General features: G+C 34.6%; 1 protein-coding gene across 1 annotated transcript in view; it reads left to right on the forward strand.

Moving 5' to 3' along the window:
- The window catches only part of STT3B (STT3 oligosaccharyltransferase complex catalytic subunit B), a 107,812-nt gene that overhangs the window by 53,127 nt on the left and 27,240 nt on the right, over nucleotides 1–27,445 (forward strand). The window contains exons 4-6 of the mRNA XM_025883384.2: nucleotides 10,762–10,827; nucleotides 12,525–12,624; nucleotides 27,168–27,266. Coding sequence (XP_025739169.1) covers nucleotides 10,762–10,827; nucleotides 12,525–12,624; nucleotides 27,168–27,266 — 265 coding nt within the window. The remainder of the gene's footprint in view (nucleotides 1–10,761; nucleotides 10,828–12,524; nucleotides 12,625–27,167; nucleotides 27,267–27,445) is intronic.

A 27,445-nucleotide genomic window follows, 5' to 3' on the forward strand; every position in this document is an offset into this window, starting at 1 on the left:
ATTTTTCTTCTTTCTAATTTGCATGCCTTTTGTTTTTCTTGCGTGATTGCTCTGACTAGAACTTCAAGTACAGCTGACCCTTGAACAACCCAGATTTGAACTGTGAGGATCCACTTAAGTGGATTTTTTTTTTTCAAGAAATACAGTACAGTATATAAATGTATTCTCCTTATGATTTTTAAAATATTTTCTTTGGCTTTATTATAAGAATACATTGTAAAATACATGTAACATATAAAATATGTGTCAGCCAGCTGATTATATTAGGGGTAAGATTCCAGTCTACAGTAGGCTATTAGTAGCTAAGTTTTTGAGGGTCAAAAGTTATATGCAGATTTGCAGCTGTGTGGGGGTCAGTGCCCCTAACCCCCCTGCATTGTTCAAGGGCCAACTGTATTATGTTGAATAGAAGTTGCAAAAGTGGGCCTTGTCTTATTCCTGATCTTACAGGAAAAACTTCAGTCTTTCACTGTTGAGTATGTTTGCTGTGGGTTTTTCATATATGGCTTTTATATTATATGTTGTATATTAACGTAATGTTATTAAGTATGCGATATAGATACATATTTTGTATATTAATATTTTTAAAAATATTTTTAAAGGTTTTATTTTAGAGCACGTGTTCCACACACATGTGCGTGTCGGGGGAGGGGCAGAGGGAGAGAATCTTCAAGCAGACCCCCCCCACTGAGCACAGAGCCCGATGTGGCCCAGTCCCACCACCCATGAGATCAGGACCTGAACTGAAACCAAGAGTCGGTTGCTCAACAGACTGAGCCACCCAGGTGCCCCTTAAAATATTTTTTATGTATATTTCTCAGTTGGACCAAGGTATTCCTCTAGTAGACATCTTAGGAAGGTCTCAAAGTACAGTATTTCTCAAGTCCTTGCATGTTTAAACCTGTTTTTCTGTAGCCTCATACTTGATAGTTGGACTGATATAAAATTCTAGGCCATATAGTCTTTGCTTGAATTTCTTGAAATTGTACCACCCTCACTCTATTTTGCTTCCTACTGTCAAGAACCTAATTTTATTAATAAGAAACATGAGGGTGCCTGGGTGGCTCAGTCAGTTAAGCATCTGCCTTTGGCTCAGGTCATGCTCTCCGGGTCTTGGGATTGAGCCTCTCATTGGACTCCTGCTCAGCAGGGAGTCTGCTTCTCCCTCTCTCCCTATCCCCCCCCCAGCCAACTCGTGCATGCTCTCTCTCTCTCTCTCCCTCAAATAAATAAATAAATAAACTTAAAAAAAATCTTCTTGGGCAAAAAAAAAGGAAGAAATGTCTTCTAATCCTGAAGTAATAGAGATTTTTTTTCTGTATCAGTAAAGTAATAAATTTTCTAGATGTGTCTGAAAGCTGACCTTTCTGGTAATGTTGATCCCTTTCAACATGTAGATTGATATTATTTCTGAGAAGTTGTTTTGTTGCTGTTGTTTTTGCTTGTTTATTTGTTTTTAAGATTTTATTTATTTGAGAGAGTGAGCACAGGCACGCATGGGCAGGGGGAGAGGCAAAGGGAGAGGGAGAAGCAGGCTCCCTGCTGAGCGAGGCTCATTCCCAGGACTCTGGGATCATGACCTGAGCTGAACGCAGATTCTTAACCAACTGAGTCAACCAGGTGCCCCTCTGAGAAGTTGTTTTTGATTGTAGTTTTAAATACCAGTTTGTTCCACTGTTTTTCTTGGATTTTCTAAGTGTCTTCTATTATCACTTGGTTTATGACTCTTTTTCTTTATCTTGGCTGTTTTCAGTCTCTCCTTATAACATGCTGCTGAATTTGGTTATTAGTATTCTGTTGAGGGTTTCTACATTAGTGTTCATAGGTGATAACTGGTCAGTAGGTTTTCTTCTTGTGTTTTTTGTCTGTTTTTGATACCAGGGTAATGCTGGCCTGATAGAATAAATTAGGAACGATTTCATCCTCTTCAGCTGTTTTTGGAAAAGTTTGAGGATTGATATTCATTCTTTTAATGTTTTATAGAATTTACCAATGAAGCCATCAAGTCCCAGGCTTTTCCTTGTTGAAAGATTTTTGATTACCGATCCAATCTATTAGTTACAGGTCTGTTCAGATTTTCTATTTCTGTATGATTTAGTATGGTAGGTTTTATATTTATAGGAATTCGTCCCATTTCATCTAGGTTATCCACTTTGTTGGAGTACAGTTACTCATAGCACTGCCTTATAATCCTTTTAATATCTACAGAATTAGTAACATTTCCATTTTTATTTCTGATTTAGTAATTTGACTTTCTCTTTTCTTAGTCCATCTAGCTAAAGATTTGTCAATTTTGTTGATACTTTCAAAGAACTACTTTTTGGTTTTATTGATTTCATTATTTTTTTAAAGATTTATTTATTTATTTGTCAGAGAGAGCACACAAGCAGGGGGAACAGCAGGTAGTAGAGGGAGAAGCAGGCTCCCCACTGAGCAATGAGCCAGATGTGGGACTTGATCCCAGGACCCTGGGATCATGACCTGAGCTAAAGGCAGACATTAACTGAGCCACCCAGGTGTCCTAATTTTATTATTTTTTATTCTCTAGTTTACTTATTATGTTATTTATTCTAGTAGTTTTGGGTTTAGTTTGTTCTCTTTCTAGTTCCTTAAATTTTACAGTTAGGTTGTTAATTTGAGATCTGTTTTTTAATGTATATGTTTATAGGTATACATTTTTCTCTTAGCAGTGCTTCGCAGCATCCCATAAGTTTTGGTGTGTTGTGTTTTTGTTTTCATTCCTCTTTATTTTTTAAATTTCTTGTTATTCCTTCTTCACCCATTGGTTGTTTAAGTGTTTCATTTCCACGAATGTGTGAATTTTCTAATTTCACTTCTGTTACTGATTTCAAATTTCATCCCATTGTGGTCAGAGAATATACTTTTTATGATCTCTGGCTCTTTAGAATTAATTTGTAGCCTAACATATGGTCTGTCCTAGAAAATGTTCATGTGCACTTGAGAAGAATGTGTATCCTAATCTTACTGGGTCTAGTTGGTCTATTGAGTGAAGTCCTCTCTTTCTTTCCTTATGCCTAGTTCTACCAGTTGAGAGTGGGGTATTGAAGTCTCCAACTATTATAAAACTATTTCTTAATTTCTGTCAGTTTTTGCTTCATATATTTTGATGGTCTTTCATTAAGTGTCTAAATGTTGTAATCATTACACTTGGAGTATTGAGTGTTTTATTAATATACATTGTCCTTTTTTGTCTTGCAGCCTTTTTTGATTTAAAGTTTGTTGTGTCTGTCATTAGTATAGTTACCTGTTCTCTTTTAGTTACTGTTTGCATAGAATATCTTTTTCCATCCTTTAACTTTGAATATATTTGTGTCTTTGGATCTAAAGTGAGTGCCTGGTGGAGAGCATATATTTAGACCATGTGTTTTTATCCATTATGCCAGTCTTTATCTTTTGATTGGAGAGTTTGACGTAAACCATTTACGTTTATTCCTGATAAGAAAGATCTTACTTGTCATTTTGCTATTTATTTTCTATATGCCCGGTAGCTTTTCTGTCCCTCATTTCCTTTATTACTGTCTTTTGTGTTGAGTTGATTTTTTTTGTAGTGAATTGTTTAAATGCCTTTCTCATTTCCTTTTGGTGTATATTATATTGCTGTTTTCTTTGTGGTTACCATGGGGGTTACATTTAGCATTCTAATATTATAAAACTCTTATTTCAATTTATATTAGCTCATCTTCAATAGTATATAAAAAAATCTCCTTACAACTCTCCTCCTACCCCTTTTGGTTGTTGATGTCACAAAATTAAATTTTTATACATGTGTGTGCAAAAACAAACTAATAATTGTTTTAATTGTATTAGTCTCTTAAAGTATGTAGAAAACTAAATTTGGAGTTACAAATCAAAGTTAAAATAATGCTAGCTTTTATACCCTGGTAATTTTTGTTTGGACATTTAAGGTCCTTTGTATTTCCATATGAATTTTGCATCGGATTCTCCATTATAACATTGTTTTTTAAGTGGCACAATTTTTTTTTTTATTAATTCAACAGATAATTTTGTAGAACACAGTGTGGAACTGGTACTATTTTATATGTTGATTATACAGACTTAAATGAAGTTGATGAGCTGGTAGGGGAAATTATGAGTATCCTGTTGCTTTTAATAATAGCTTGACAGAATGATAAAGCATACTCAGGACTAAAAGATGATTTTGTGAGTTTTTCCTTTGTTCTGTTTTTTAAAGCAACATATTTAAAATAAACTAGGTTTAAAGTAGAAGCAGCTCCAGTATTTGAAATGAGGAGTTGGTTTGGAGTTCTGGCATTAAAACTCATTTTCTGACTTGTGGCAAGGTGTTTGACACTTTACTCTCCTTCACTTTTCTTATAAATGAAATGTAAAAAATGTTTTAGCTACAGAGTTGCATTAGATAATTACATTTATGTCAAATTTGATCTTTACCAATTGAAAGTAAATATAATAACAGCTCTGACTGCTCTGAAAAGTTTTTTGTAGCCAAATGACATGAAGTTGAAAACATTTTACATTAAATTGTCTACCAGTTCCTCATCTGGTGTGTTTATTTTTAAACTGCTTAACAGTCTTTAAAAGTTTTTAAATACTCTGTTTTCAAAGCACCATTTCCAGACATTTTTGAATATGCTAATTTGTGTTCTATAGTTTCTAACCTTTTTTTTGTCAGGATCAAGTGCTTAAGAGTAGAGTCTTTGGAGCCAAACTGCCCTGGTCTGGTTTCCTGTTTCCTGGATTTCAGTTCTTATCACTAGGAGTTATTTAAACCACCCCCATGTCTATTAAATCAACTATAAAATGGAAGTAATAATAGTACCTACCTTATATGGTTTAAATAAGTTAATGTGTAGAACATTATAGGAACACAGGAATTGAGTACATGTTTGTTTTTACCTCTGTGTTACCACTCACCAACAGCAGAGCTGATGCAGGTAAAATAGTACTGAGAACAGTACATATCGTTGCGTCCTACAGAATTTTTCTTTTAAGGTTTTTTTCCCCTGTCTTTGTAATCAGTCCTCTCCTTAACCCATATTTCTTGCAACTGCAGATCTGATTTCTGTCTTCATATTTTTGGGAGTTTGTTTTCCATAATGCCATGTTGTAGAAACATACAGTGAGGGGTGACCCCTTTATGTATGACTTACTTCACTTAACAAAAGACTTTTGAGAGTTATCCATGTTGTTGATGTTTTAGTAGTTTGTTACTTTTTATTGCTGAGTAGTATGGGGGTACTATATGGATATACTATTGCTTATTTTGTTTCCCAATTTTTGGCATTTATGAATAAACTAGCTATAAATATTTGCATACAGTTCTGCATATGGGCATATATTAGTATTCCTTTTGGACAGATGCCTAGGTCTGTGGGGTTGCTGGTTTGTAAAATAAGTACATGTTTAATTTTATAAATAGCTATTTCCCTCCACCAAAGTATGAGGCATTGCATTTACTCTGCTTTTACCAACATGTGATATGTTCAGATTTTTAAATTTCAGCCATTCTAGTAGGTGTGTAGTGGTATCTCATGGTTTTAATTTGGTTTTCTCCAGTGAGTAACAGTTGAGCATGTTTTCATGTGCTTATTTTCCATTCTGATTCTTCTTTGGTGAAATGTCTGTTCATACCTTTTGCCTATGTTTTGGTTGGGTTGTTTTCTTATTATTGAGCTGTAAGAGTTCTTTATATATTTTGGAAACAAGTTCTCTATCAGATGTATGTTTTGTAAACATTTGCTCCCGGTTTGTAGCTTGTCCTTTTATTTTTTTAACAATATCTTTCTAAGAGCAGAAATTAAATTTTTTTTCTTGCCTCATTATATACTGGTTGGAACCTCTAACACAGTGTTCAGTAGAAACATTGAGAATTTTTTTATCCTTTCCTTCCTGATTTTAAAGGGAAAGCATTCAAGCTTTCACCATTAAGTATGATGTTAGTTGTTTTTTATAGATGTCCTTTATCATAACTGAAGGAAGCTTTCTAATTTTCAGTTTGAGAATTTTTATCACAAATGGGTGTTAGATTTTGTCAATAGCTTTTTTATGTCTATTGAGATAATCATATGGTTTTGTCCTTAATTACATTAATTCAAAGTTTCTCTACTTTAATACTATTGACATTTGGGGACAGGCAGTTATTTCTTGTGTTGTGGAGTGTTTAGCGCATCCCTTACCTCCACACACAAGATACCAGGAGTACTTTCTCCCTATTCCTCACTCGGGAACCACTGCATTTTTCTTTTTTTTTTCAGATGTTAAAACAACCTTGAATTCATGGAATCAGTTCCACTTGTTCATGACACATAATCCTTTTTTTTATATTGTTGGTTTTGTATTTATATTTTGTTAAGAATTTTTTCATCTGTATCCATGAGGGATATTAACATGTAGTTTTTCTTTTCTTGTGATATCTTTGTCTGGCTTTGGTTTTTGGTTTGTTTTTTTTGTTTTTTTAAGATTTTATTTCTTGAGAGAGCGTGCACGCACGCGTGCGAGCGAGCACAAGCGGGGGAGGGGCAAGAGGAGAGGGAGAAGCAGACTCCCTGCTGAGCAGGGAGCCTGGTGTGGGGTTCAGTCCCAGGGGCTTGATCCCAGGACCCCAGGATCATGACCAGAGCCCAAGGCAGATGCTTAACTGACTGAGCTACCCAGGCGCCCCTATCTGGCTTTGATATCAGAGTTAATACTGGGCTCTTAAAATAATGAGGGAAGTGTTTCCTTCTCCTCTCTTTTCTGAAAGAATCTTTGTAGGATTGGTATTATGTCTTCCTTAACTGTTGATACTTTTCACCAGTGAAGCAAGCTGAACCTGGGAAGATTTTTAATTACTAATTCAATTTTTATTGACATAGTTCTGTTCTGATTTTGTTTCTTTATGGATAATTTGGTAAAGTATTTCTTTTTTGAAGTTTTTCTTTTCATGTATATGATATTGGCACAAATTATTCATCATACTCCTTTATAATTCTTTGAATTTCTGTACAGTCCATGATGTTACCTCTCATTCCTAGTATTGGTCATTTGTATCTTCTTTCTTGGTCAGTCTACAGTTTATTCAACTTTTGGTTTCATTTATTTTTCTCTGTATTTGGTTTCTATTTCATTGAATTCTTGACTTTTATTATTCTATTTTGTATTTGGTTTGCTCCTTTATAGCTTCTTGAGGTTGAAGCCTAAGTTATTTTAGCTATTTCTGTTTTTCTAATAGGAAATTTATTTTTTTTTTATTCTTAAAGATTTTATTTATTTAACAGAGAGACACAGCGAGAGAGGAAACACAAACAGGAGGAGAGGGAGAGGAAATATAAGTATATTTTGATTTTTTGGTAATAGATTGTAGCAGGAATGGGCCTAATCAGTCACACAGCGAGAGAGGAAACACAAACAGGAGGAGTGGGAGAGGGAGAAGCAGGCTTCCCGCTGAGCAGGGAGCCCGATGCGGGGCTCGATCCCAGGACCCTGGGACCATGACCTGAGCCGAAGGCAGACGCTTAACGACTGAGCCACCCAGGCGCCCCCTAATATGAAATTTAAATTATACTTTCATCATTGCTTTAGCTGTATTCTGTATATTTCAGTATGTTGTGTTCTCATTGTCATGTAGTTAAAATATTTTTCTAATTCTTGATTTCTTCTTTGACCCATGGGTTCTTTAGAAGCGTGTTGTTTAGTTTCCTAATATTTGGAATTTCCCAGCCTTTTTTTTCTCTTGATTTCTAGTTCCATTGTTGAAGATTTCTAATTCAAGAGTTTTAATATTAACGTGTCAAACACTGAGTTCAAAAACCACCTGTCCAAACCTACCCTCTCTTGGTCTTCCTCTTCCCCACTGATGGGTAGTACCTCAAGGCAGGAAACTAGGAGTTCTCAACTTCTTTTTCTCTACTACTAATTCTAGTAGTTCACCAAAAAAATGTTGATTTGGCCCTTAAACATAGCCTCTCCTTTATGTCTACATTCCTACCACTGTAAATTTGGACCTCAACACTCACTTAGTCATATACCATCCTCCTGACTTGTATTTCTGTTACCAACAGGATCTATAAGGACCTTATGCCACTCAGTGTCTATACTCACCCATGTGGTTTCTGTCATATTGTGCTTTGACTGTAGTTCTTGCTTTTGTGTCTTACCTCTCCATTTGGGGCATGACTGAGTTATAATTTGTGTGTCCAACATAGCCTTGCAGAGTTTTGTGTGTATTAGTAAATACAGCAGAATATGTTTGATTCCTTTTCTCATTCTCTCTCAGCCTATACAGTTGGTTTTGGGGTTTGAGGAAATTTCAGGGTATGAACTATATTTAATGGTTATAAGTATATTTTGATTTTTTGGTAATAGATTGTAGCAGGAATGGGCCTAATCAGTCACAGTAGATTACATAAGGGGAGTTTTAGAAAAAGAAGTATTAACCATGATAGAAGAGTAATACAGAAGGAAGCCCTATATGATATGCTAAGGCTAAGGGAAAGTACTCAAGGAAGGACAAACTTAGGATTCAGATTTCATTAGGGTGTGGTTCAGCCCACCAACCCCAGAGAAGTTTGATGGTTAGGCCAGCCTAGAGCTTCTTTGGAGCTGCCCGACAGGCGATTGACTACCCTCTGGAGTGTAGGCATTCAGGAGTAGGGAGTTGGTAACCTGTAGCACAGTGTGCAGTGGGAGTCTGGGTACTGGCACGGGCAGGAAGCTTTTAGACTGTGTATGGGGCTTTTGGTTACCATGTCAAGAGGACTGCAGAAAAGTTATTACTAGACCAAGGGTGCAAAGTCACAGAAGGACTGTGTTCTGCCCTGTGGCTGGAGTCAGCACCGCCAGATGTTCTCACACCCATACCACCAATGCCAGCCTACACCAGAAATGATTGGAGAGCCTCTACTGCAGTGTTCCTTCAGCACCCTCTACCGAGAAAACTTAACATCATACTTACTTTAAAGGAGAACTACTTAGAAAGTATTCTGTTGTTTATCATAGAACATATATTGAAGGGTGCATTTGGAGCTAAGAGGCAATAAAATGATAACTGACACACAAATGTAAAGCACTGAATGGTCATTTGCAAGCTTTCTCTGCCAGCATTTATCTTCTCTACCTCCAGTGCACTGGATAGCCTTTTTTCTCTGTCACTAGGTAGAATCATTTTTTTTCTTCTTTATTCTGTTGATCTACCTGCCATAGCCTTTGTGCCCCTGTTCTTGGGTTTCCTTTTTGTTTCTGGAACATCTTGTCCTCTGAGAACACTATTTCTTCTAGTCTCTCCATTTAGAATTAGGCCTTTCTGGGGCACCTGGGTGGCTCAGGTCATGATCCAAGGTCCTGGGGTCAAGCCCTGCGTCCTCGGGCTCCTTGCTCTGCAGAGAGCCTGCTTCTCCCTCTGCCTCTGCCCCGCGCCCCCTTCCCCCCTCATGTTCTTTCCTTCTCAAATAAATAAAATCTTAAAAAAAAATAATTAGGCCTTTCTGAACATTCTTTTCTTTCTCATTTCCCTGGTAGCTGCTTTCCTTTCTAAAAATCATCTTTGGTCTCTCTAATTTATTTTTTGGTCTCTGTGATTTTGGCATTAGCACTTGGTTCCAACTCACTTCTCCACTCTGTAGAGATTGGATATTATAGGAATAATTTCTAATCAGTCCTGGTAGGTTTTTTCACTTTTAAAATGTCCGTATTTTAATATATTGACACGTTTTAACATAGATCAAGCTGGTTTCAGTGGGGGAAGGGGGGGTGTCTTTTGTCACACACATATACTATGATGTTGAATTCAAAGCAGTCTTTCATTAGTCTAATAGAAGTCAGCCTGCTAATATCTTTAAGTGCTGTAAACTAGGAGTGTTTTCTCTTTCCTTCCTCTCTCCCCCTTTTCATTCCTCTGTGTGTGTGTGTGTGTGTGTGTGTGTGCACATGTGTGTGCATGTGTTTGCTTTACAGTTCCCCCAAAGATTACATGTCACCTGTAGTTTGTTTTAATGTACTAGTAGAGACTCATTTTAAAAGTAAATTCCTTGAGATCAAGTATATATATAGTTCTTAAATAAAGATGACATTTTGCTCTTGGCATAAATAAGTATTTAGAACTTGTGTTTTTTGAAATTTAAAATTCAGTTTTCTGAACCAAACCATTATTTTCGGAGGAACATATAAACTTATCTGGGAATTATTTCTTTGGTTAGTTTTTTTTTTTAGATGGTAGAGATTTGTCATTTTTTGAACCTTTCATTGGTTGCAGGTTCTCTTTCTGGTTCAGAGTAATTGAGAATTTTACTGACATATCCTAGAAATTATTGTAGGACTGTCAGTTTCTTGAGGATATAGATTATTTATTGATCATTGTTATTGGTTATGGTATATGAAAATTCCTAGATGATAGGTTTTCAAAAATGGATGCTTATAATTAGAATTATATAGAAAATCAACCATATGTAAAAATGTAGATTTGCTGAACAATTTATTTAGTTAAAATCTCAATTTGTTGATATTAATCATTTTAAAATAGAAAATAAAGCAAATAGAAAAATATAGTTTTCCTTCTTCTAAGATGATTCTTTTTACTGAAAACTGCATAACAGAAAAATCAGGGCTATTCATAAAATGTCTGTTGCCTGTTCTAAATGCATATATTAAGTGGATCTGAATATCTGAATAACCACTGTACTTTTTTGAAATATATAACTTTGGCTTTTTGTAGTACAAGTGTACTAAATATTTAACTTTGTTTGAATAGCAGGAACATTTGTAAACATTTGCTTGTTTGTGTTTTAGGTAAAATCTGTAAAAACTGGGTCAGTTTTTTGGACAGTGTGCTGCTGCTTATCGTATTTCTATATGGTAAGAATTCATATTTGAAACTATATGAGGTCTAGTAAGTATTTGGAAATTAGACCAGTTCCTCTTCTTCATCATTTTCTTCTCATCTGGACTAGTTCTTCACTTCCTTTCTCCTGAAATTTTTAGGATCCTAATTTTAATCTATTCCCATTCATTACTGCCATCCTCTTCTCTGCCCCCATCCTTGGGGTGTGTGGGAGGGCTAATACTCAAGCCCTCAGATACAATATTTGCAGGAAGTGAAACAAAAATTTTCCTTTTCACATGTGTAATTTATCTAAATTATGTTCCTATCCTCTAGGAAAACTTACCTACATACTTTTTTCAATAGATAAGATTGGGGCTCAGAATTACCTCTTCATTTTCCTGCCTTTTTTCCCCACAGCACAGCCTATATAGTAATCTTGTGCTGAAAATTAGTGATAATTTTAGGTAGCTTTTTTTCTGTTTTTAAACAACTATCATGGAATTTATGCATCCAAATTACCCATGCCCCCTTTAAAATGGTTGAAGCCTGAGACACATTCTGTGCAGCTATACCCAAGTACTAGCAAACTCATTGTCTTCGAAGCTTACATTTAAATTTTGAAGATAATTTGAAGTCCTTCAGTTAGGACTTGTGCTCAATCAGAGTAACATTGTTTTTGGTGCAAAATAGCATGTGACTGAAGCACTAAACTGATATTCTTATATGCATTGCACACTGAGGACAGGTAGTTCATTACAAGTGGTCCTGAGATATTTTAGACAAGGGTAGCATTGTTACAATATATATGTGAACATCTAGTCTCCTGATATGACTGTTGGTAAAATGGTTCTTCTAAGCTTTTAATTATTAGAGTACACCTAAAACTTTGATCCTGACAAGAGCTTATTGTCTATTAAATGTACTCAAAAAGGTAATGCTACTGGTTGAGAATAAACCTTATCTTTAGAATTTTTGTGAATTTAGACCAGAATAGGGATGGCTGGCTGACTCAGTTGGTAGAGCATGCGACTCTTGATCTCAGTGTCGTGAGTTCAAGCCCCACTTTGGGCATATAGCTTACTTAAAAAATAAAATAAAGGATTACATAAAAAAATTAGACCAGAACATACTCATTTATTCTGATTAAATAGGCTATTCTAATTTTATGATACATGCTAAACATTAAAATGGAATCTTGATTTGTAATCCATTAGTAGGCAATAATTTATACTCAAGGTAGCACTTTTGAGTATCTCAAAGCATATCCAGATTATCTGAGTGTTCCTTGTATTTCACTTGTTGGCTGATGCTAACATGTTCTTATTCTTAGTCAAGCTTCTTGCAATGTACTTATCAAAAATGGGGGAAGTAAAACCCTTTTTTTCTTTTAAAAATTTATGATCTATATCCCAACTATCCTTACCTTCATGAAAGACTTTTTACTACTGATTCACAAATTAGTGTTCCTAGAAGTGTTCTTAGTTTAATTTGACCATTTCTCCAGTGATCATAGAAAAGCATGTTGGATTTATGGGATTGTATTATTTTAATAATCAGTAAAAATAAGTAAAAATAGCTTTTTTGTAGGTTATATAAATCAATTTTAAGCATATTTCACAATTGCTAAGAATCCTAGGGTTTGTCTATTCATTGTATGTTTAGATTGTCATGACAAATAAAACTTACCAAACATCTTAAATTATTTAACTTTGTATTTCTTAACTCCTAGGTCTCTGCTTGGGGTGGCTATGTGTTTATTATCAACCTTATTCCACTGCATGTATTCGTGTTATTACTGATGCAGAGATACAGCAAGAGAGTCTATATAGGTAAGTGATTTGACTTTTGAAATTTCAGCTTGTAAGAGATGTTTCATATACATTCTTTTCATTGAACAGCTATTCTGTTTGGCCATATTACCCATAAGAAGGTAAAAATAATTTCGTATTTTTTTTTTTGCTTTTTTTGTATTAATAAGGTGGGTCAGGCATTTTTACCCGAGTGCATTGTTACCAACTTTTCCTTGATGAGCTTTTCTTTTGTTTTTGTAGAAATTAGTCTACACATACTAGATTTAATATTTGTCAGCCTAGCCTTTTTTTTATTATTATTATTTCTTATTTGGGGGAGTGGACATTTTATCGTGAAAATCAGTCATATATATGTATTGTTCAGATTCGGCTTAGTCACTATGAGATTGAACATCCTCAAAGTAAACAGTTTTATAAACTTTTGAAAGCCCTCTCTGTATAATATATGGCAATCTTGGTCCATTTGGGCTGCTAAAACAAAATACTACAGGCTAGGTGGCATATAAACAACAGAAATTTCTGGTGGCGCCTGGGTGGCTCAGTCATTAAGCGTCTGCCTTCGGCTCAAGTCATGGGATCAAGCCCCACATCGAGCTACCTGCTCCACGGAAGCTTGCTTTTCCCTCTCCCACTCCCCCTGCTTGTGTTCCCTCTCTCACTGTGTGTCTCTCTGTTAAATAAACAAAATCTTTAAAAAAAAAAAAAATTTCTCACAGTTCTGGAGGTTGCTGGAAAGTCCCAAGATTAAGGTACCAGAATTGTCACATTCTAGTGATGGCTCCTTTCCTGGTTCGTAGCTCATCCCTTTTTGCTTTGTCCTTACATGATAGAAGGGATGAACTAGTTCTCTGGACCTCTTTTAAAAGGATACTATTCCCTGGAGCCCCACAGTACCTTATTACCTCCCAAAGGCTACCTCCTAATACCATCACCTTGGGCATTAGGTTTTAAACTTAAGAATTTGGGGGGTTGGGGGGATGACACACTCATTCAGACAATAGCATAGATAGACTGAACCTTTTTTCTATGAAATCTTTATTTTTCTCTCTAGGTTTTAAAACATGTCTTTTGAATAAGATGCTTAATGATAGATGTCTCAAATCTTAGAGCTCATTTTCTGTGACAGAACTTTTATGTGTTGAATTAATCAGAAGTTGTGGTCTGAACCCAGTGTCTTAGTAAAATAATACAATTCCATTATGGTAATGTTGTTGGTAAGCAGTAACACTTATATGTAAATATATATAAAGCTTATTAATTAAAGGAAAAAAAAACATAGTAGTTTGGCAGCTCCTCAAAAACTTAATCATAGAGTTCCCATATGACCCAGCAGTTCTATTCCCACATATATACCCTAGAGAATTGAAAGTAATTATTCACACAAAAACTTGTACACTAATGTTCATAGTAGTATTCATTATTTCTAATAGCCAAAAAGTGAAGACAGCCCAATGTCCATCAACTGGTGAATGGATAAATGAAGTATGGTATATTCATACAGTGGAATATTTAGCCACAAAAAGGAATGAAGTACTGATACATCATGAGCCTTGAAAACATTACGCTAAGTAAAATAAGCCAGATGCATAAGGCCATGTATTGTAGGATTCTTTTTGTATGAAATGTTCAGAATAGACAAATCCTTACAGACAGAAAGTGGGGGACGCCTGGTGGCTCATTCAGTTAAATGTCTGCCTTTAGCTCAGGTCATGATCCCAGGGTCCTGGGATTAAGTCCCACATCAGGCTTCTTGCTCAGTGGGGAGCCTGCTTCTCCCTCTGCCTGATGCTCCCCCCTCCTTCTGCTCTCTCTCTGACAAATAAATAAAAATATTTTTAAAAAGAGAGAGACAGAAAGTAGGGTTAGTGGTTACCAGGGGCTTGGGGAGTGGAAGAGTGACTGCTATTGGGTATGGGGTTTCTTTTGGGATAAGGAAATGTTCTGGAATTAGATAGTGGTGATAGATACACAACTTTGTGACTATAATAAAAAAAAACCGCTCAATGGTACATTTAAAAGGGTGAATTTTATAGTATATGAATCATATCAATTAAATTCATATATAGTCATTTTTATCATACTTTATTACAGTCACTACTGAAATTATTAATATATATTGAGTGCTTATTTTACACCACAAACTGTCCTCAGTTTTTTACATGTATTTAACTCTAATTTTCATAACTACACTGTGTGTAGTATATACCGTTACTGTCATTTTACAGATGAAGAAACAAGAAAGGATGTAATTTGCTCAAGATCATATGGGTGAAGCTTGAACTTACGGCTGCATAACCCATGATGCTAAAAATTACTATAACTGTGTGCCTACCATATAAATAAATACCTTACTGTTGAAATACATCAACCTGTGATATATTTCTACTCTGAACACACTGTAAACAGTCTTTGGGATCCAGAAAGGAGAATGATAGATTCAACTATAAGTTTCAACAGGATTTTTTTTTTAAATTAAATGGTAATGGGGGGAACTGTGAGGTTGTTTAAAAACTTTTGGGTCCTGAAAAAAAATTTTTTCCCCAGAGATTTATGTATTTATTTTAGGGGGTGGCAGAGGGAGAGAGAGAATCTCAGGCTGACCCTCGGTCGAGCACAGAGCTCAATCCAATGACCCCAGGATCACGACCTGCACCAAAATCAAGAGTAATATGCCCAACCAGCTGAGCCATGCAGGTGCCCCAGGTCTTGAAAATTTAATGGTCAGGGGAATAGAGTGGGGAGCAGATTAAGGGATAGACTTGTTAAATGTCCTTGAATCAGGGAGAGGAGGAAGAGCCAAAGTAGTCAGAAGTAGCCAGATAAATACATTGTTAAAGAGGTCAAATGAAAGAATTTTCTACATAAAAGTTTAAAACATGAGCATTGTCCAATTCCCTTGAGTATTAGCACTGAGATCTAGTAGGGTGAGAATTAAGAAAAGACCTTGTATTTGATGAATAGGATTTCTCTGGTAACTTTACAAAAGTACTCAATACTGCTTTAGTTGGTTCTTGAAAATATTTCTTCTTTTCAGGGGGAGGAAAAATAAAATAGTTTGGGCATATTATATATATGTGTGAAGTTAGATTAGTGAATGCCTCAGGTAATTTCATAGTATTCAAACTCTACACCACCTTCCTTGTTCCTTAATCGTTTATTCCATTCATATAACTAAGAGTATTTTAGGTGATTTTTATGCTCTTTCATAGTTTACTTCTAAATAGATGGAAAGTGATGGTATAGAACAGTCAGTTCTCTTTCTTTATCCTAAATTTATCAAGATTTAAGTTCAGTTTAACCTAATGGTCCTGAAAAATATGAAAGCATTATAAAGTATATATACAGGTTGTCCTCTGATTTTACCACATAACATCCTTTGTAGTTGTCTCTCCTTATGAGTAGAAGCATTTAGATAAAGAAATAATGATTGATAAATGGCAAACTCATAACCATACGTTTGATTGGGTTCTCAGTATCAAATTAAATGAAGTAAAAATGAATCATTTCAAATAATTATGAAAAATGGTTTTCCCTTTCAGTAAATTTTTTGCATGAGTATTTAGAATCTGTTGGTAAGCCAGGGAAAACTCAAGTTTGTTCATATGTGGAAAGGGGGGCACATGGAAGATAATGTGGTTGTATAGGGTAGGTGTGGCACAGGAGTGGGGGGATTTGGGGGGCTAAGGGATGAGAAAAGCCCCTACTACTTGAAATTTGGGTGGGGTGGAATTGTTGTATAAAGTTAAATTATTTTGTGAAGTTATATTTTGGACTTGGTGTATGTCACTATATTGAAATGTGAATTATACAAAATTATGTTACAAATAGGATTCTGATGTTTTAACAAGAAAAAAGAACACCCGTATCTTATTTTGCATTTATAGAAAGACTGGTTTGCAGGTATCACATAACACTAATGGGATGTAAAATTATTTAACCTTTATAAAGTTTATCACACTTTTTATCATAAATTATTAAAGATATGAAGACATAGGGGTGTTCACTATGATGTAAGTTATAATTGTGAAAAGAGTTTAAATGCCCAGATTTAAATTTTATTTTCTCCATTGGACATTTAAGTTACACTTAAATTGTAGTGTTGCCATATCATATGAAATATTATGGCATCATTAAAGTTGGTATTTGATGATATAGGAAAATGTTAATAAAAAGGAAGACAGTAAGGATTACTACTGATTCTTTTTCTTCATATTTTTCTCTGCTTTCCAGATTTTCTACAATGAGCATGTACTGAATTCACAATAAATGAGACTTGCTTTTTTATTTACAGGAATGTGAATTTTATCTCTGATGGTTTTTAAGGGTCTCATTAATTAGAATAATAATTTAAGGAGAAGGAAGAAATTAGTTTCTAGTATTGATAAATGATTTTTAAATGTCACTGAGGAATTTGTTTATTGTCTGTTTAGTAAGCTCATTTGAGTAAGAGTAACAGAATCACTTTTTTTTTTTTAACAGAATCACTTTTTGTATTTAAACTGTATTCTTATGGTAATACTTACTGGTGGAACAATCATATAAAAAGTTAAGTATTATAGAATACCATATACTTTAGTTCTGTACAAATTATTCTAGGATTGTAGAGTTTGTGAGTGAAGAAAGAGAATCCCGCTATTAATATTAAGTGAATTAAAACTAGAAAAGCACCTGGCTGGCTCATTGCATGGAGCATGTAACTCTTGATCTCAGGGTCATGAGTTCAAGCTCCACATTAGGCATAGAGCTTACTTAAAAATTTTTCAATTAAAAAGTAAAACCAAAAAATAAAAATTTTAGGCATCATATTTATACTTGGCGTATATAAACAAAATATATCTAATGCTAAACAGCAGAAAAACTTAAAAAGAAAAATTGCCTGTAAAAATTCTAGGATACAAAAGCTGGGAGCACTAAAATTTAGTTTGTCTAATTTTACCTTTTTTTGGAGGAAATTTAAGCAAATCGGTTCACTAGAGAATTAGATACTTAATAGATACTACGTTTTGTGCTAGCCGTCAGGATGCACAGATGATCAAAAGATGGTCTTTTTCTAGGGAGCTTATATTATACAATGTAATTTCATTATTACAATGTAATTATAGCATATTAACAAAATGGAAATGGGAAGGAGTCTGTGAAAATCAGTTTTGACTTTTGAGTTTCAGGAAAGTCTTGTTAGGCTTTCCAACTGACTATGTCCTGAAAGTTTTAGAGATAAATCTTGATCTTGAGAGGAGAAAATAGTATAGAAACAGACTTACAGAGGGTTTGTGATGATATAACCATAAATGAGAGGTGCCATAATGGGGTAAGAATATGAACTGCAGAGCCAAATTAACAGGATTCAATTCCTGGTCTAGTCACTTACTAGTGGTGCAACTTCGGGCAGATTACTTACTTTCTTTATGCCTTAATGTCTTCATGAATCAAATGGAGATAATTCACACCTTGCAGAATTTTAAGGTTAAATGAAAAGTGTTATTTAAGTGTTTGCCTCTTGCTGTTGATGTTAAAATTAAAAAGGAATAACTAGACAGGAAGAAAGAGTTCCAGAGGCCGAGAGGTGATTATAAAGACTGAGGATGTCTAAAGATTGTTCCTTTTTTTTTTTTATGAAAATAAACTTTCACTACAACTATTTTTGATTATGAGAAAAATAGAGGAATAACACTGGTCTGTTACATAAAGTACCAAATAGCAACTAAAACACTAATAATAGAGTGGTGTGCTTATTTTTATTTATAATTTTAAAATTTAAGATAATGTATATAATTGAGAAAGTCAGATATTACTACAAGGCTTATAAGTAAAATCAACAGGTCTTTTTTTCCATTTTCTGAATTGGCTCACTCCCAAAATTCTTATGTGAGACAGTCACTTTCAGTTCTTTCAGTGGTTTCTTTTGGTTTTTACCACTAATAAGCTTCTAAAGGGTTCCTGTGATCAGTTCCAACGTGTGGAGGTGGTTTTCCCACACCATCAGACAGTTCTCTGACACCAGCAGAGTGTCCTACCACTCAACTCAATTCTGATACCATCTATCCTTAGGTAGCAATAGATGCCATAGGCTAAGGGTTCAGTCCCACAAGACTGGCCTCTGCTTTATATGCCAGTCACAAGTCCAGGTTTTGTTACCTGTGCTTCTGACCATATGGCTGTGAATCAGAGGTTCCCATGATCCCCTCCTTGGTTTGACTAATTTACTAGAGTAATTATAAGATTACAGGTATATTATAAAAGGATGTAATTCAGGAACAGCCAGATAGAAGAGATGCATTGGGCCAGGTATGGGGAAAGAGCATGGAACTTCCATGCTGTTGCTTCCATGCTCTTGCCAGGCACTCCACTTTCCCCAAATTCCACTTATTCAACCCGAAGCTCTTGAAACCCTGTCCTTTTGAGCTTTTATGGAGGTTCATTACATAGTCATGATTGATTAAACCATTGGCCATTGGTAATTGAATTCAGTCTTAAACCTCTCACCCATCCCTGGAGGTCAGGGGGGTGGGATTGATATTCCAACCCACTAATCATGTGGTTCCCTGTGGCAGCCAGTCTTTATCCTTATGTGAGATGCAAAAGTCACCTCAGAAACATAATAAAAGACACCTTAATCATTCTCATCACTTAGGAAATTCCAACGGTTTTAGGAGCTCTGTGCCAGGAACAGTGGATGAAGACCAAATATATATTTCTTCTTATAAAACATAGTAGCACAACTTGAAACTCCTATTTCTTGATTTTTATTTTCCAATATCTACCCTTTTAAGATTTAGCTACCATCATTAATTTCTACTTAGACACAAATACACTTTTCTATCCCTGCTCCTAAATGCATTCTTGTTAAAAATAAAATCTGATAGGGCGCCTGGGTGGCTCAGATGGTTAAGCGTCTGCCTTCGGCTCAGGTCATGATCCCAGGGTCCTGGGATCGAGTCCCACATCGGGTTCCCTGCTCGGCGGGGAGCCTGCTTCTCCCTCTGCCTCTCTCTCTCTCTCTCTCTCTCTCTCTCTGTCTCTCATGAATAAATAAATAAAATCTTTAAAAAAATAAAATAAAATCTGATATCTGCTTAAATAGGGAAGACTACCAATTTTATTTTTTGAAATACATAGAATTCTTTGTTTTGGTAATGTCCGTTGAAAAACACTATGACAGGCTTTAATTTTGTTGGCTTAAGATCAGAAACAGCTCCAATTTGTTCACATGAAATTTAACAGGTAAAGTATTTATGACACTGACTCTTTATTATCTGTACTAATACTTATCTTTATTAACATATCCCATTCTAAGGCCTTAGGGGTATTATGAATCAAAGACTATAGGGCAGTAGCATACTGAGGTAGATGCATGGTAATTGATGGAATAGAAGTGTCATTCCTGGTCTTGCACATAACTTCTTTTGTCTTACAGGGTAATTTTCCCAAGAAATTAGAGTTACCTGCATTTTACAGTTAAATAAATGAAAACTCAGAGAAGAAAAAAATCACACCTAGACATAGAATAATTTTTTCTAAAATTACATCTCTAAATCAGCTGAGAATTCAAAAAACAACATAAGAATTATGTTTCTTATACAGAAATAATTTTTTTAATTGCCAGTAACAGTTTATGGGCTAGAAATGCTAAATATCAAAGTGGTGTCTTTCCCTTTTGTGCTGATACACAGTTATAGGTAATAGAACATCTTTAAAACCTACTTTAAATAGTAACTTTTTTTATAAAATAATTGCTAAAAGGGATTCCGTATGTAAATAAACTAAAATCATGTGGGTAGTTTTGATCTGAGATATTGAAAGTAATAAAGTATAAAAGTTTTATATTTGTGGCAGATAAATTTTTACCACAATGAAAGATTACATTTATAGCCTATAAATAGATTTTTATAAGGATTGAATACCTCCATATAACACTGAAGCATGATTTTCCCATGCTACCTAGAATGTTCAATTTGTCAGTGATGTTTTATCTTGAGTTAATTGGTTTGCCTTTCTTCTTTATTGTACCTTCAAGGGAACATGAGCCAAGAGCAGACAGACAAACAGGGACTACCATAATTGCCTAAATTTGGCAATTTGTCCCCCCCCCCAAATTTTTGTACAAAGTGTTCATTTTAAAGTTCTATTGCAGTATTAGTTCAATAAAGTGAGTTTTCCAGATGACTGTCCTGTAGTAGGCATTGAAACTAATTATTGGAGGAAAGGGACGGGGAAATTTTTCTTAGACTAGATTATAATACCTAAGGATTCCTTTTACAACTTTTTCAGTGGGTACTTTAAAGGTTATTTGGGGGGAAATTTTATATCTAGGTGTGCACTTGAAGATCTGTTGCTTCTGCTATTTGTATTATTAATATTACTTAGTTTGCAAAGGATTAGTCTTCTACTGTCTTCTTATTTTAAGACCCAGGATATATAGAACAAGAGTCTTACCTATGATTTAGCAGTAATCATTAGCTTAATCAAAAAGGTTTCTTCAGTGAATAGAAACAATGAATGTTCATGTTCTACAAACTAAACAGAAGCAGTGAATCATTTTATACTCATCTAGAAGAATAGATCTGAGATTTCCTTTAAGGATCTGTTCTTACTGAGAATCTTGTTTCATAGTCTGGAAGACTTGCTTTTGTGTAGTATAAATTAACAGATTCTTGGTGGTATTATATAAATGAATTTAGAAACCTAGTTAGCAATAGTAGTTGACATTAAGAGATACATTAAGAAGAACCTAAACAAATTTAGTTTTTTAGTGATAACGTGATTTGTGACTCTGCATGGTTTAAATTCTTCATTTTGTTTGTTTTACTTAGTTTATGAGTGAATTAAGGTTGCTGATATTTGTCTCTTACTGCTTCTTTGCATATTAAGTTTAGTAACTAATTTTAACTCTAAAGGAATTAATCATTTATGTGGGAATATTATCTAATACTTCTAAATTATATAAAAATTATATATATTTCATGAGTTCTTCATATGGTCTTTGAACACACTTTATTTTTTAATGTACTTTGGTAACTCATTAACCATTGCCAGAAATTAAATGATTACTGCTTTCACGTGATAGAATAAAACTCAAACCCAGATGTTTGTTTATTTTCTGCTGTACTATCCTTGATGTTATTTAAGGTATCAGTATGAAATATACATGCTATTTTTAAAAGTTAAGTGTCTCTCTATCAAGTGTTTTGAACAAGTCATTGCTGCTTTTTACAAATCGAGCTTATAAAATATCTGTTTCAAAGATTCATTCTTGGGGCGCCTGAGTGGCTCAGTCGGTTAAGTGTCTGCCTTCCGTTCGGGTCATGATCCCAGAGTCCTGGGGTCAAGCCCTGAGTTGGGCTCCCTGCTCAGGGGGAGCCTGCTTCTCCCTCTTCCTCTCCCTCTCTGCCTCCAAGCTCGTGCTCTCGCTCGCTCTCACTATCACAAATAAATAAATAAAATCTTGAAAAAAAACCCCACAAAGATTCATTCTCTCCATAATGATGGGCAGTGTTTTTGGAAAAGAAAAATTACTTTCCTTATTTTATATGTTTGTTAATCATTAAGAAGAAGAATTCATATTTTTATGTGGGTTTTTTTAAGCTTTAATTCATAGCATATAAGTTTCTTACCATTCTTCATCCTGCTTATTTACCCAGGATTCGCAGTAACCAAGTAGTAGAGTATCTTTATGAAAAGGCTTCAGCAGTCTTACAGTCTTTTAATCATATTTGTTAATAATAAAACAAAATTGGTTGGATTTTCAAATATTTCCTCACGGTGTTTCTTTTGGTTAATACTGTTTTGGTTGAGAGAGAAGAAGAATGGCAAAGGAATGTTTTGTTAGCCCTTTACATTAAATATCAACCAGGAGATGAAGGAACTCAGAAATGCTACAGTGATGTAATGGTGGATCCTAGTTTTGTTTTGTTTTTATTATGTTAATCACCATACATTACATCATTAGTTTTTGATGTAGTGTTCCATGATTCACTGTTTGCGTATAACACCCAGTGCTCCATTCAGTACGCGCCCTCTTTAATAAACATCACCAGGCCAACCCATCCCCCCACCCCCCTCCCTTCTAGAACCCTCAGTTTCTCAGTCCATAGTCTCTCATGGTTCGTCTCCCCCTCCGATTTCCCCCCCTTCATTTTTCCCTTCCTGCTATCTTTTTTTTTTTTTTAACATAGAATGTATTATTTGTTTCAGAGGTACAGGTCTGTGATTCAACAGTCTTAGACAATTCACAGCGCTCACCATAGCACATACCCTCCCCGATGTCTGTCACTCAGCCACCCCATCCCTCCCACCCCCCACCATTCCAGCAATGGTGGATCCTAGTTAATGGAAATATATTATTCACAAAACCTTTTCCAACTTCAAGTAAAAGGAAATACAACAGTATCTTATAAGTATAAAGAGTACCGTCAACATAAGTCTTTGCTTTGTCAGGGAGAGGGTTCTTAAAGGTTATTTTGGGGAACAACAGGAGCTTCTTGAAAACTTAAAATTTTAATGGAGCTTGAATCAGAAGTTTCAGTACCTTTTATTTTATAGAACAACTCATTTGTATGCCTTAAGTCAAGGACGGTAGTTCTCTGTTTCATTTTGGCCTTGGCCCTACCTCATACATACTCTTGCATAAAAAATAAATTAAGGTATTTTAACAGTGAAAGATGTTTAGGCTCTGTTTAGAAGATTAGTATTTGACCCAAGTCAAAGAGATTTTCTTTGACTGGAAATAATCAAACAGAATAGTATACCTTATAAATATCTAATGGCAGTTTTTTTCTGGAATTCTTCAAATACATTGAGAATATCATGTGCAGTAGTGAATGCCAGTAACTGTGCTTCCACAGGATGGCAGTGTGGTAACATTTTCATGATGTAATAAATGATTTACAACATCTTTGGCGTTGTGCATTTTCTTAGAGTTCACTACTTTGATGGAAATCTTTGTTCTTCTAGTTTAAAGGGTAAAAAAAAGTAGGTTAACATGGATGGATAGAAAGTCGTGATAGATGTGGAGAGTAAGTAATTTGGTCAAGTTTCCTTGGAGAGTTCATAGGAAGAATTAGTGGGTAATGATGGCTATCTGTGGGTTTGTGGTGTTGAGGTCTTCTGAGAACATAAGAGAATGGTAGAGATGGTTTCCACTGCCTCTTCAGTGTTGATGTCAAGAAGAGATCTCTCCCTCCTGGAGTTTTTGTAGAGCCAGGCTTTTTCACTGATGTGACATGTACTTGCTTCATTGTGTTGTAGTTATGTACATCTCTGATTTTCCCAATTAGATGTCTAACTCTTAGAGGATGGAATTGATCTTAATAGCTTTTTTGTATTCTTAGAATGCCTTGACCATAATGACATAAAGTTTATATTTGAATGAATTACTTAGGTAATTTTTAAACACACTGTTAGATGCTTTTGTACAAAGCCTGGAGGGAAATGTTTTCACTTTATAGTGAAGATTTTGTTTATTTTTAAGAATTGAGAGTCACTTCACTATTTCTTTCCACCCAGGTATATCTAATTCTTATTTTCTGTGTTTTAAAAAACATAGCTTTGTAAATGGAATTTAAATTGAGGTACAGAAATGCATATTTAATTTTACACAGAGTCAAGGAGAAGGACAATATTAAGCAAGATGAGTCTGTGATATTTTATATTACCTGGCAAGTAGTCCTGACTTTTTTTAATAGAAATACTTGTCTGTGTGGTAAAAAGTGCTGTGAGGAGGAACATATATCCCCCTATGTAAACATCACAGGATCAGTGATCCAAAAAATATAAAATTAGGGAAAACATGAATCCAGTTCTCTTAGAAGAAAATGGTGACTTTGGATTATTACATATATCATTTACCAGCTTTGTATCATTGGTGCATATCTAATATGGATAAGGGCATTCAAAGGTAAAATACTGTTGAACTTACCTCTTTCTATTAATTCATTTTTTTTATATTAACCTATGTTTACAAAGTAATACAAATTAAAGTCCCACCTGGTCTTTTATGTTTTCTGAGATTGAGGTTCTTTTTCTTGAACAACTCTCCATCATTCTTATTAAATAACTTGAATTCTAGTGCATCTTTTTCTATATGAAGAGCTTTTTCTTTAGCAATGACAGTGTCTGTGGAGTTGCATAAAACCACTGAATTGAGAATATTGTGAGGTTTATTCTTCTTTTTGAATAAGTCTGGAAATGAGCAGATCCCTGAGAGGAAACTTCGATAGTTCCCAAGCAAGTGATTGCTTAAGTTTTTACATTGCCAAGCATATAATAGTCCAGTTTGAAAAGAGAGAATATGAATATGTTTATGTGTGCTCACCATACATTTTAGTGATTATTTCTGGAAAATGTGACTTAAAGAAGTAAATGGGCTAGAGACTTTCTACTTTCTATTTCTTTCTAAAACACAAAACATACTGCCTTTGCAATTAGAACATACTAGTAACTCATAGGAACAAATGAAGATTTGTGTTCACCTTGCACTAGGATGGGGGGAATGGGGAGCAGCTGCTTAATGAGTGTGAGGTTTTCTTTTGGGGTGATGAAAACATTTTGGGACTAGAGAGCGGTGGTATTTGCATAACATTGTGAATGTACTAAATACCTCTAAAATGTTCACTTTTAAATGATTATACATAAATATCTCAAGTTTTTTTAAAAAGGCTTTATTTTTTATTCATCATGTGCCATTTATCATATTTAATACAAATTCTGTGACAGTATTATAACATTCAGTGTTCATTAGTGTTTATAAGAAAAAGAAATCTAGCCTAAGAGGTGATGATGCTGTTTGGACATAAGTCGACTTAACCAAAAATACATAAATGACATAAGGTTTTCCCAGGCCTGGCCCTTTTAGTGTGCCTTTGTGTGTTCAGTATTTGTCTAGGGTTTGATTTCTCAGCAGTAGGTGTCTAGTAAGGCCTGTTGGTCATAGACTCTTAGGTTATTATTGTAAGAGTGGGGGTCGATCTACAAATCTTTTTGTCCAAACCCCTCATTCTGTAGTGAGAAAACTGAAATTTTTTAAGTAGGTGTTCAAGATCAAGATCACTTGTTTCCATTTTTTTCTGATTTCTGCCTCTTGATTCTTTGCCAGTGCATCTACACAACACTGATAGAAACACGCTGATACTAGAAATCCCATTAACCAAACTGATTGACAGTTTAAGTCACATAATAAATTCTGATTTACTTAACTTTTATGCATTTGTGTTCAAGTACCTCACTGAGAATACTTCCATTCCATAATTAATATTCCTGGAATGTTTTTGTAGTCTCCTCTAGACAACCAGTTCTCCATTATCGTGAGCATATTGGAAACCTTATTCACATTCACTGGTCCTTCCTATTAAATTTACTTGAGCTTCTTACTCTTTTCCTAACACTGTAGTCATCTCTAAGTCAACTTAACATTTGAACCATTAGCCCATGGTTTACCTTCCATAGATGGATTTCTTTTGAAAGCAAATAAACATTCTTTCTCAGCTGAGTTGGGGGAAAGAGAAGTGTATGCTGAATGCTGTGCTACATACAGTGTAGAATATGGATAGATACACTATAACAGTTCTCTTCCTAAATACACCACGGCCTTTTTTCCTAATAGAATAGTTTATTTGCCAACAACTATGGATTGTGTTTCATAAAATAATGTGAATAAGCTATTATAAACGGAATAATTTTCATGTTAACTTATTTGAGATGGGTTTTATCTTCATTTCTAAATAACTTCCAATTATAATCATTCCCAATTCTAACTTTCTCTGTGATGAACTTAAATCTCTCTGTGTCAAATAAATAAATAAAATCTTTAAAAAGAGAGAAAATAGTGATCTGTGAACCCCTAAATGCAAAACAAGTTATTACACAAATTCTAATCCCTCCCCCATGTCCCTACATTTATGTTGATATAAGCCAAGAATATTATAGTTTACTCAATGCCAAGAGCAAATAGTTTTCCTTTATTAGACCCTTGTAAATTCAGAAACTAGTCTGTTTTATGGCTTGACTTTTGTATACTTAGTCTTTTTCTTTTATGACAGAAAACTTGGTGGACAGACATGGTGGGGGTTGTTTCTTACTGAGAGGTACTCTGCAAAGTGTCAGACTATAAAAATGATGTGGAATACTTGAGAGTTTTTGAGACGATAGCAGCTATTTATATATGATGAGGATCGGTATTCTTTAGGTCATGCTTCAGAGTAATGCCAATAGGAATAGTTTTTAATTATTTATATATTACATAGTTTCTGGGGCATGTCACTTATTATTGATAGATTGAAAACTTGATTCCATTTTAGGAAAAGGAAAGCAGCACCAGTCTTCTAAACTGTTCTAAGTGATATTTTGCAAAATAAAGTACTTTAAAGATTGGTAGAAAGAATTTTCATGATTTATAATATGCAATTAACCAGCAAATATATATCAAATAGAGCAGTCATTTCAAGATTCTATTCTTAAAATTAAGTTAGTTAAAACTTTGCTAAAAATGTGAGCTATTGTATACATTTATGTTTGAAGTACTTAATGGTAGTAGTAAATTATCCTTGTTTCCTATTTTGTCTTTATAGCATATAGCACTTTCTACATTGTGGGTTTAATATTATCCATGCAGATACCCTTTGTGGGATTCCAGCCAATCAGGACAAGTGAACACATGGCAGCTGCTGGTATGAAAAAATACGTATTTTCCTTTTTCTAAAGAATATATGAATGTATTACCAGCCAGTCTTCAAGGGAATTAAGTTTTTTTTTTTCATTTTCATCATATAATTCTAAAACATTGCCACTATAAAATATGAAGTCATAGAGTTTTATTGAGACTTTCTGATACTGTGTTCCCAAATGT

The sequence above is a fragment of the Callorhinus ursinus genome, unplaced genomic scaffold (assembly GCF_003265705.2).
Source record: "Callorhinus ursinus isolate GAN/ISIS: 27379988/994484 unplaced genomic scaffold, GSC_fseal_2.0 scaffold1, whole genome shotgun sequence".
In the NCBI taxonomy this organism is placed as follows: domain Eukaryota; kingdom Metazoa; phylum Chordata; class Mammalia; order Carnivora; family Otariidae; genus Callorhinus; species Callorhinus ursinus.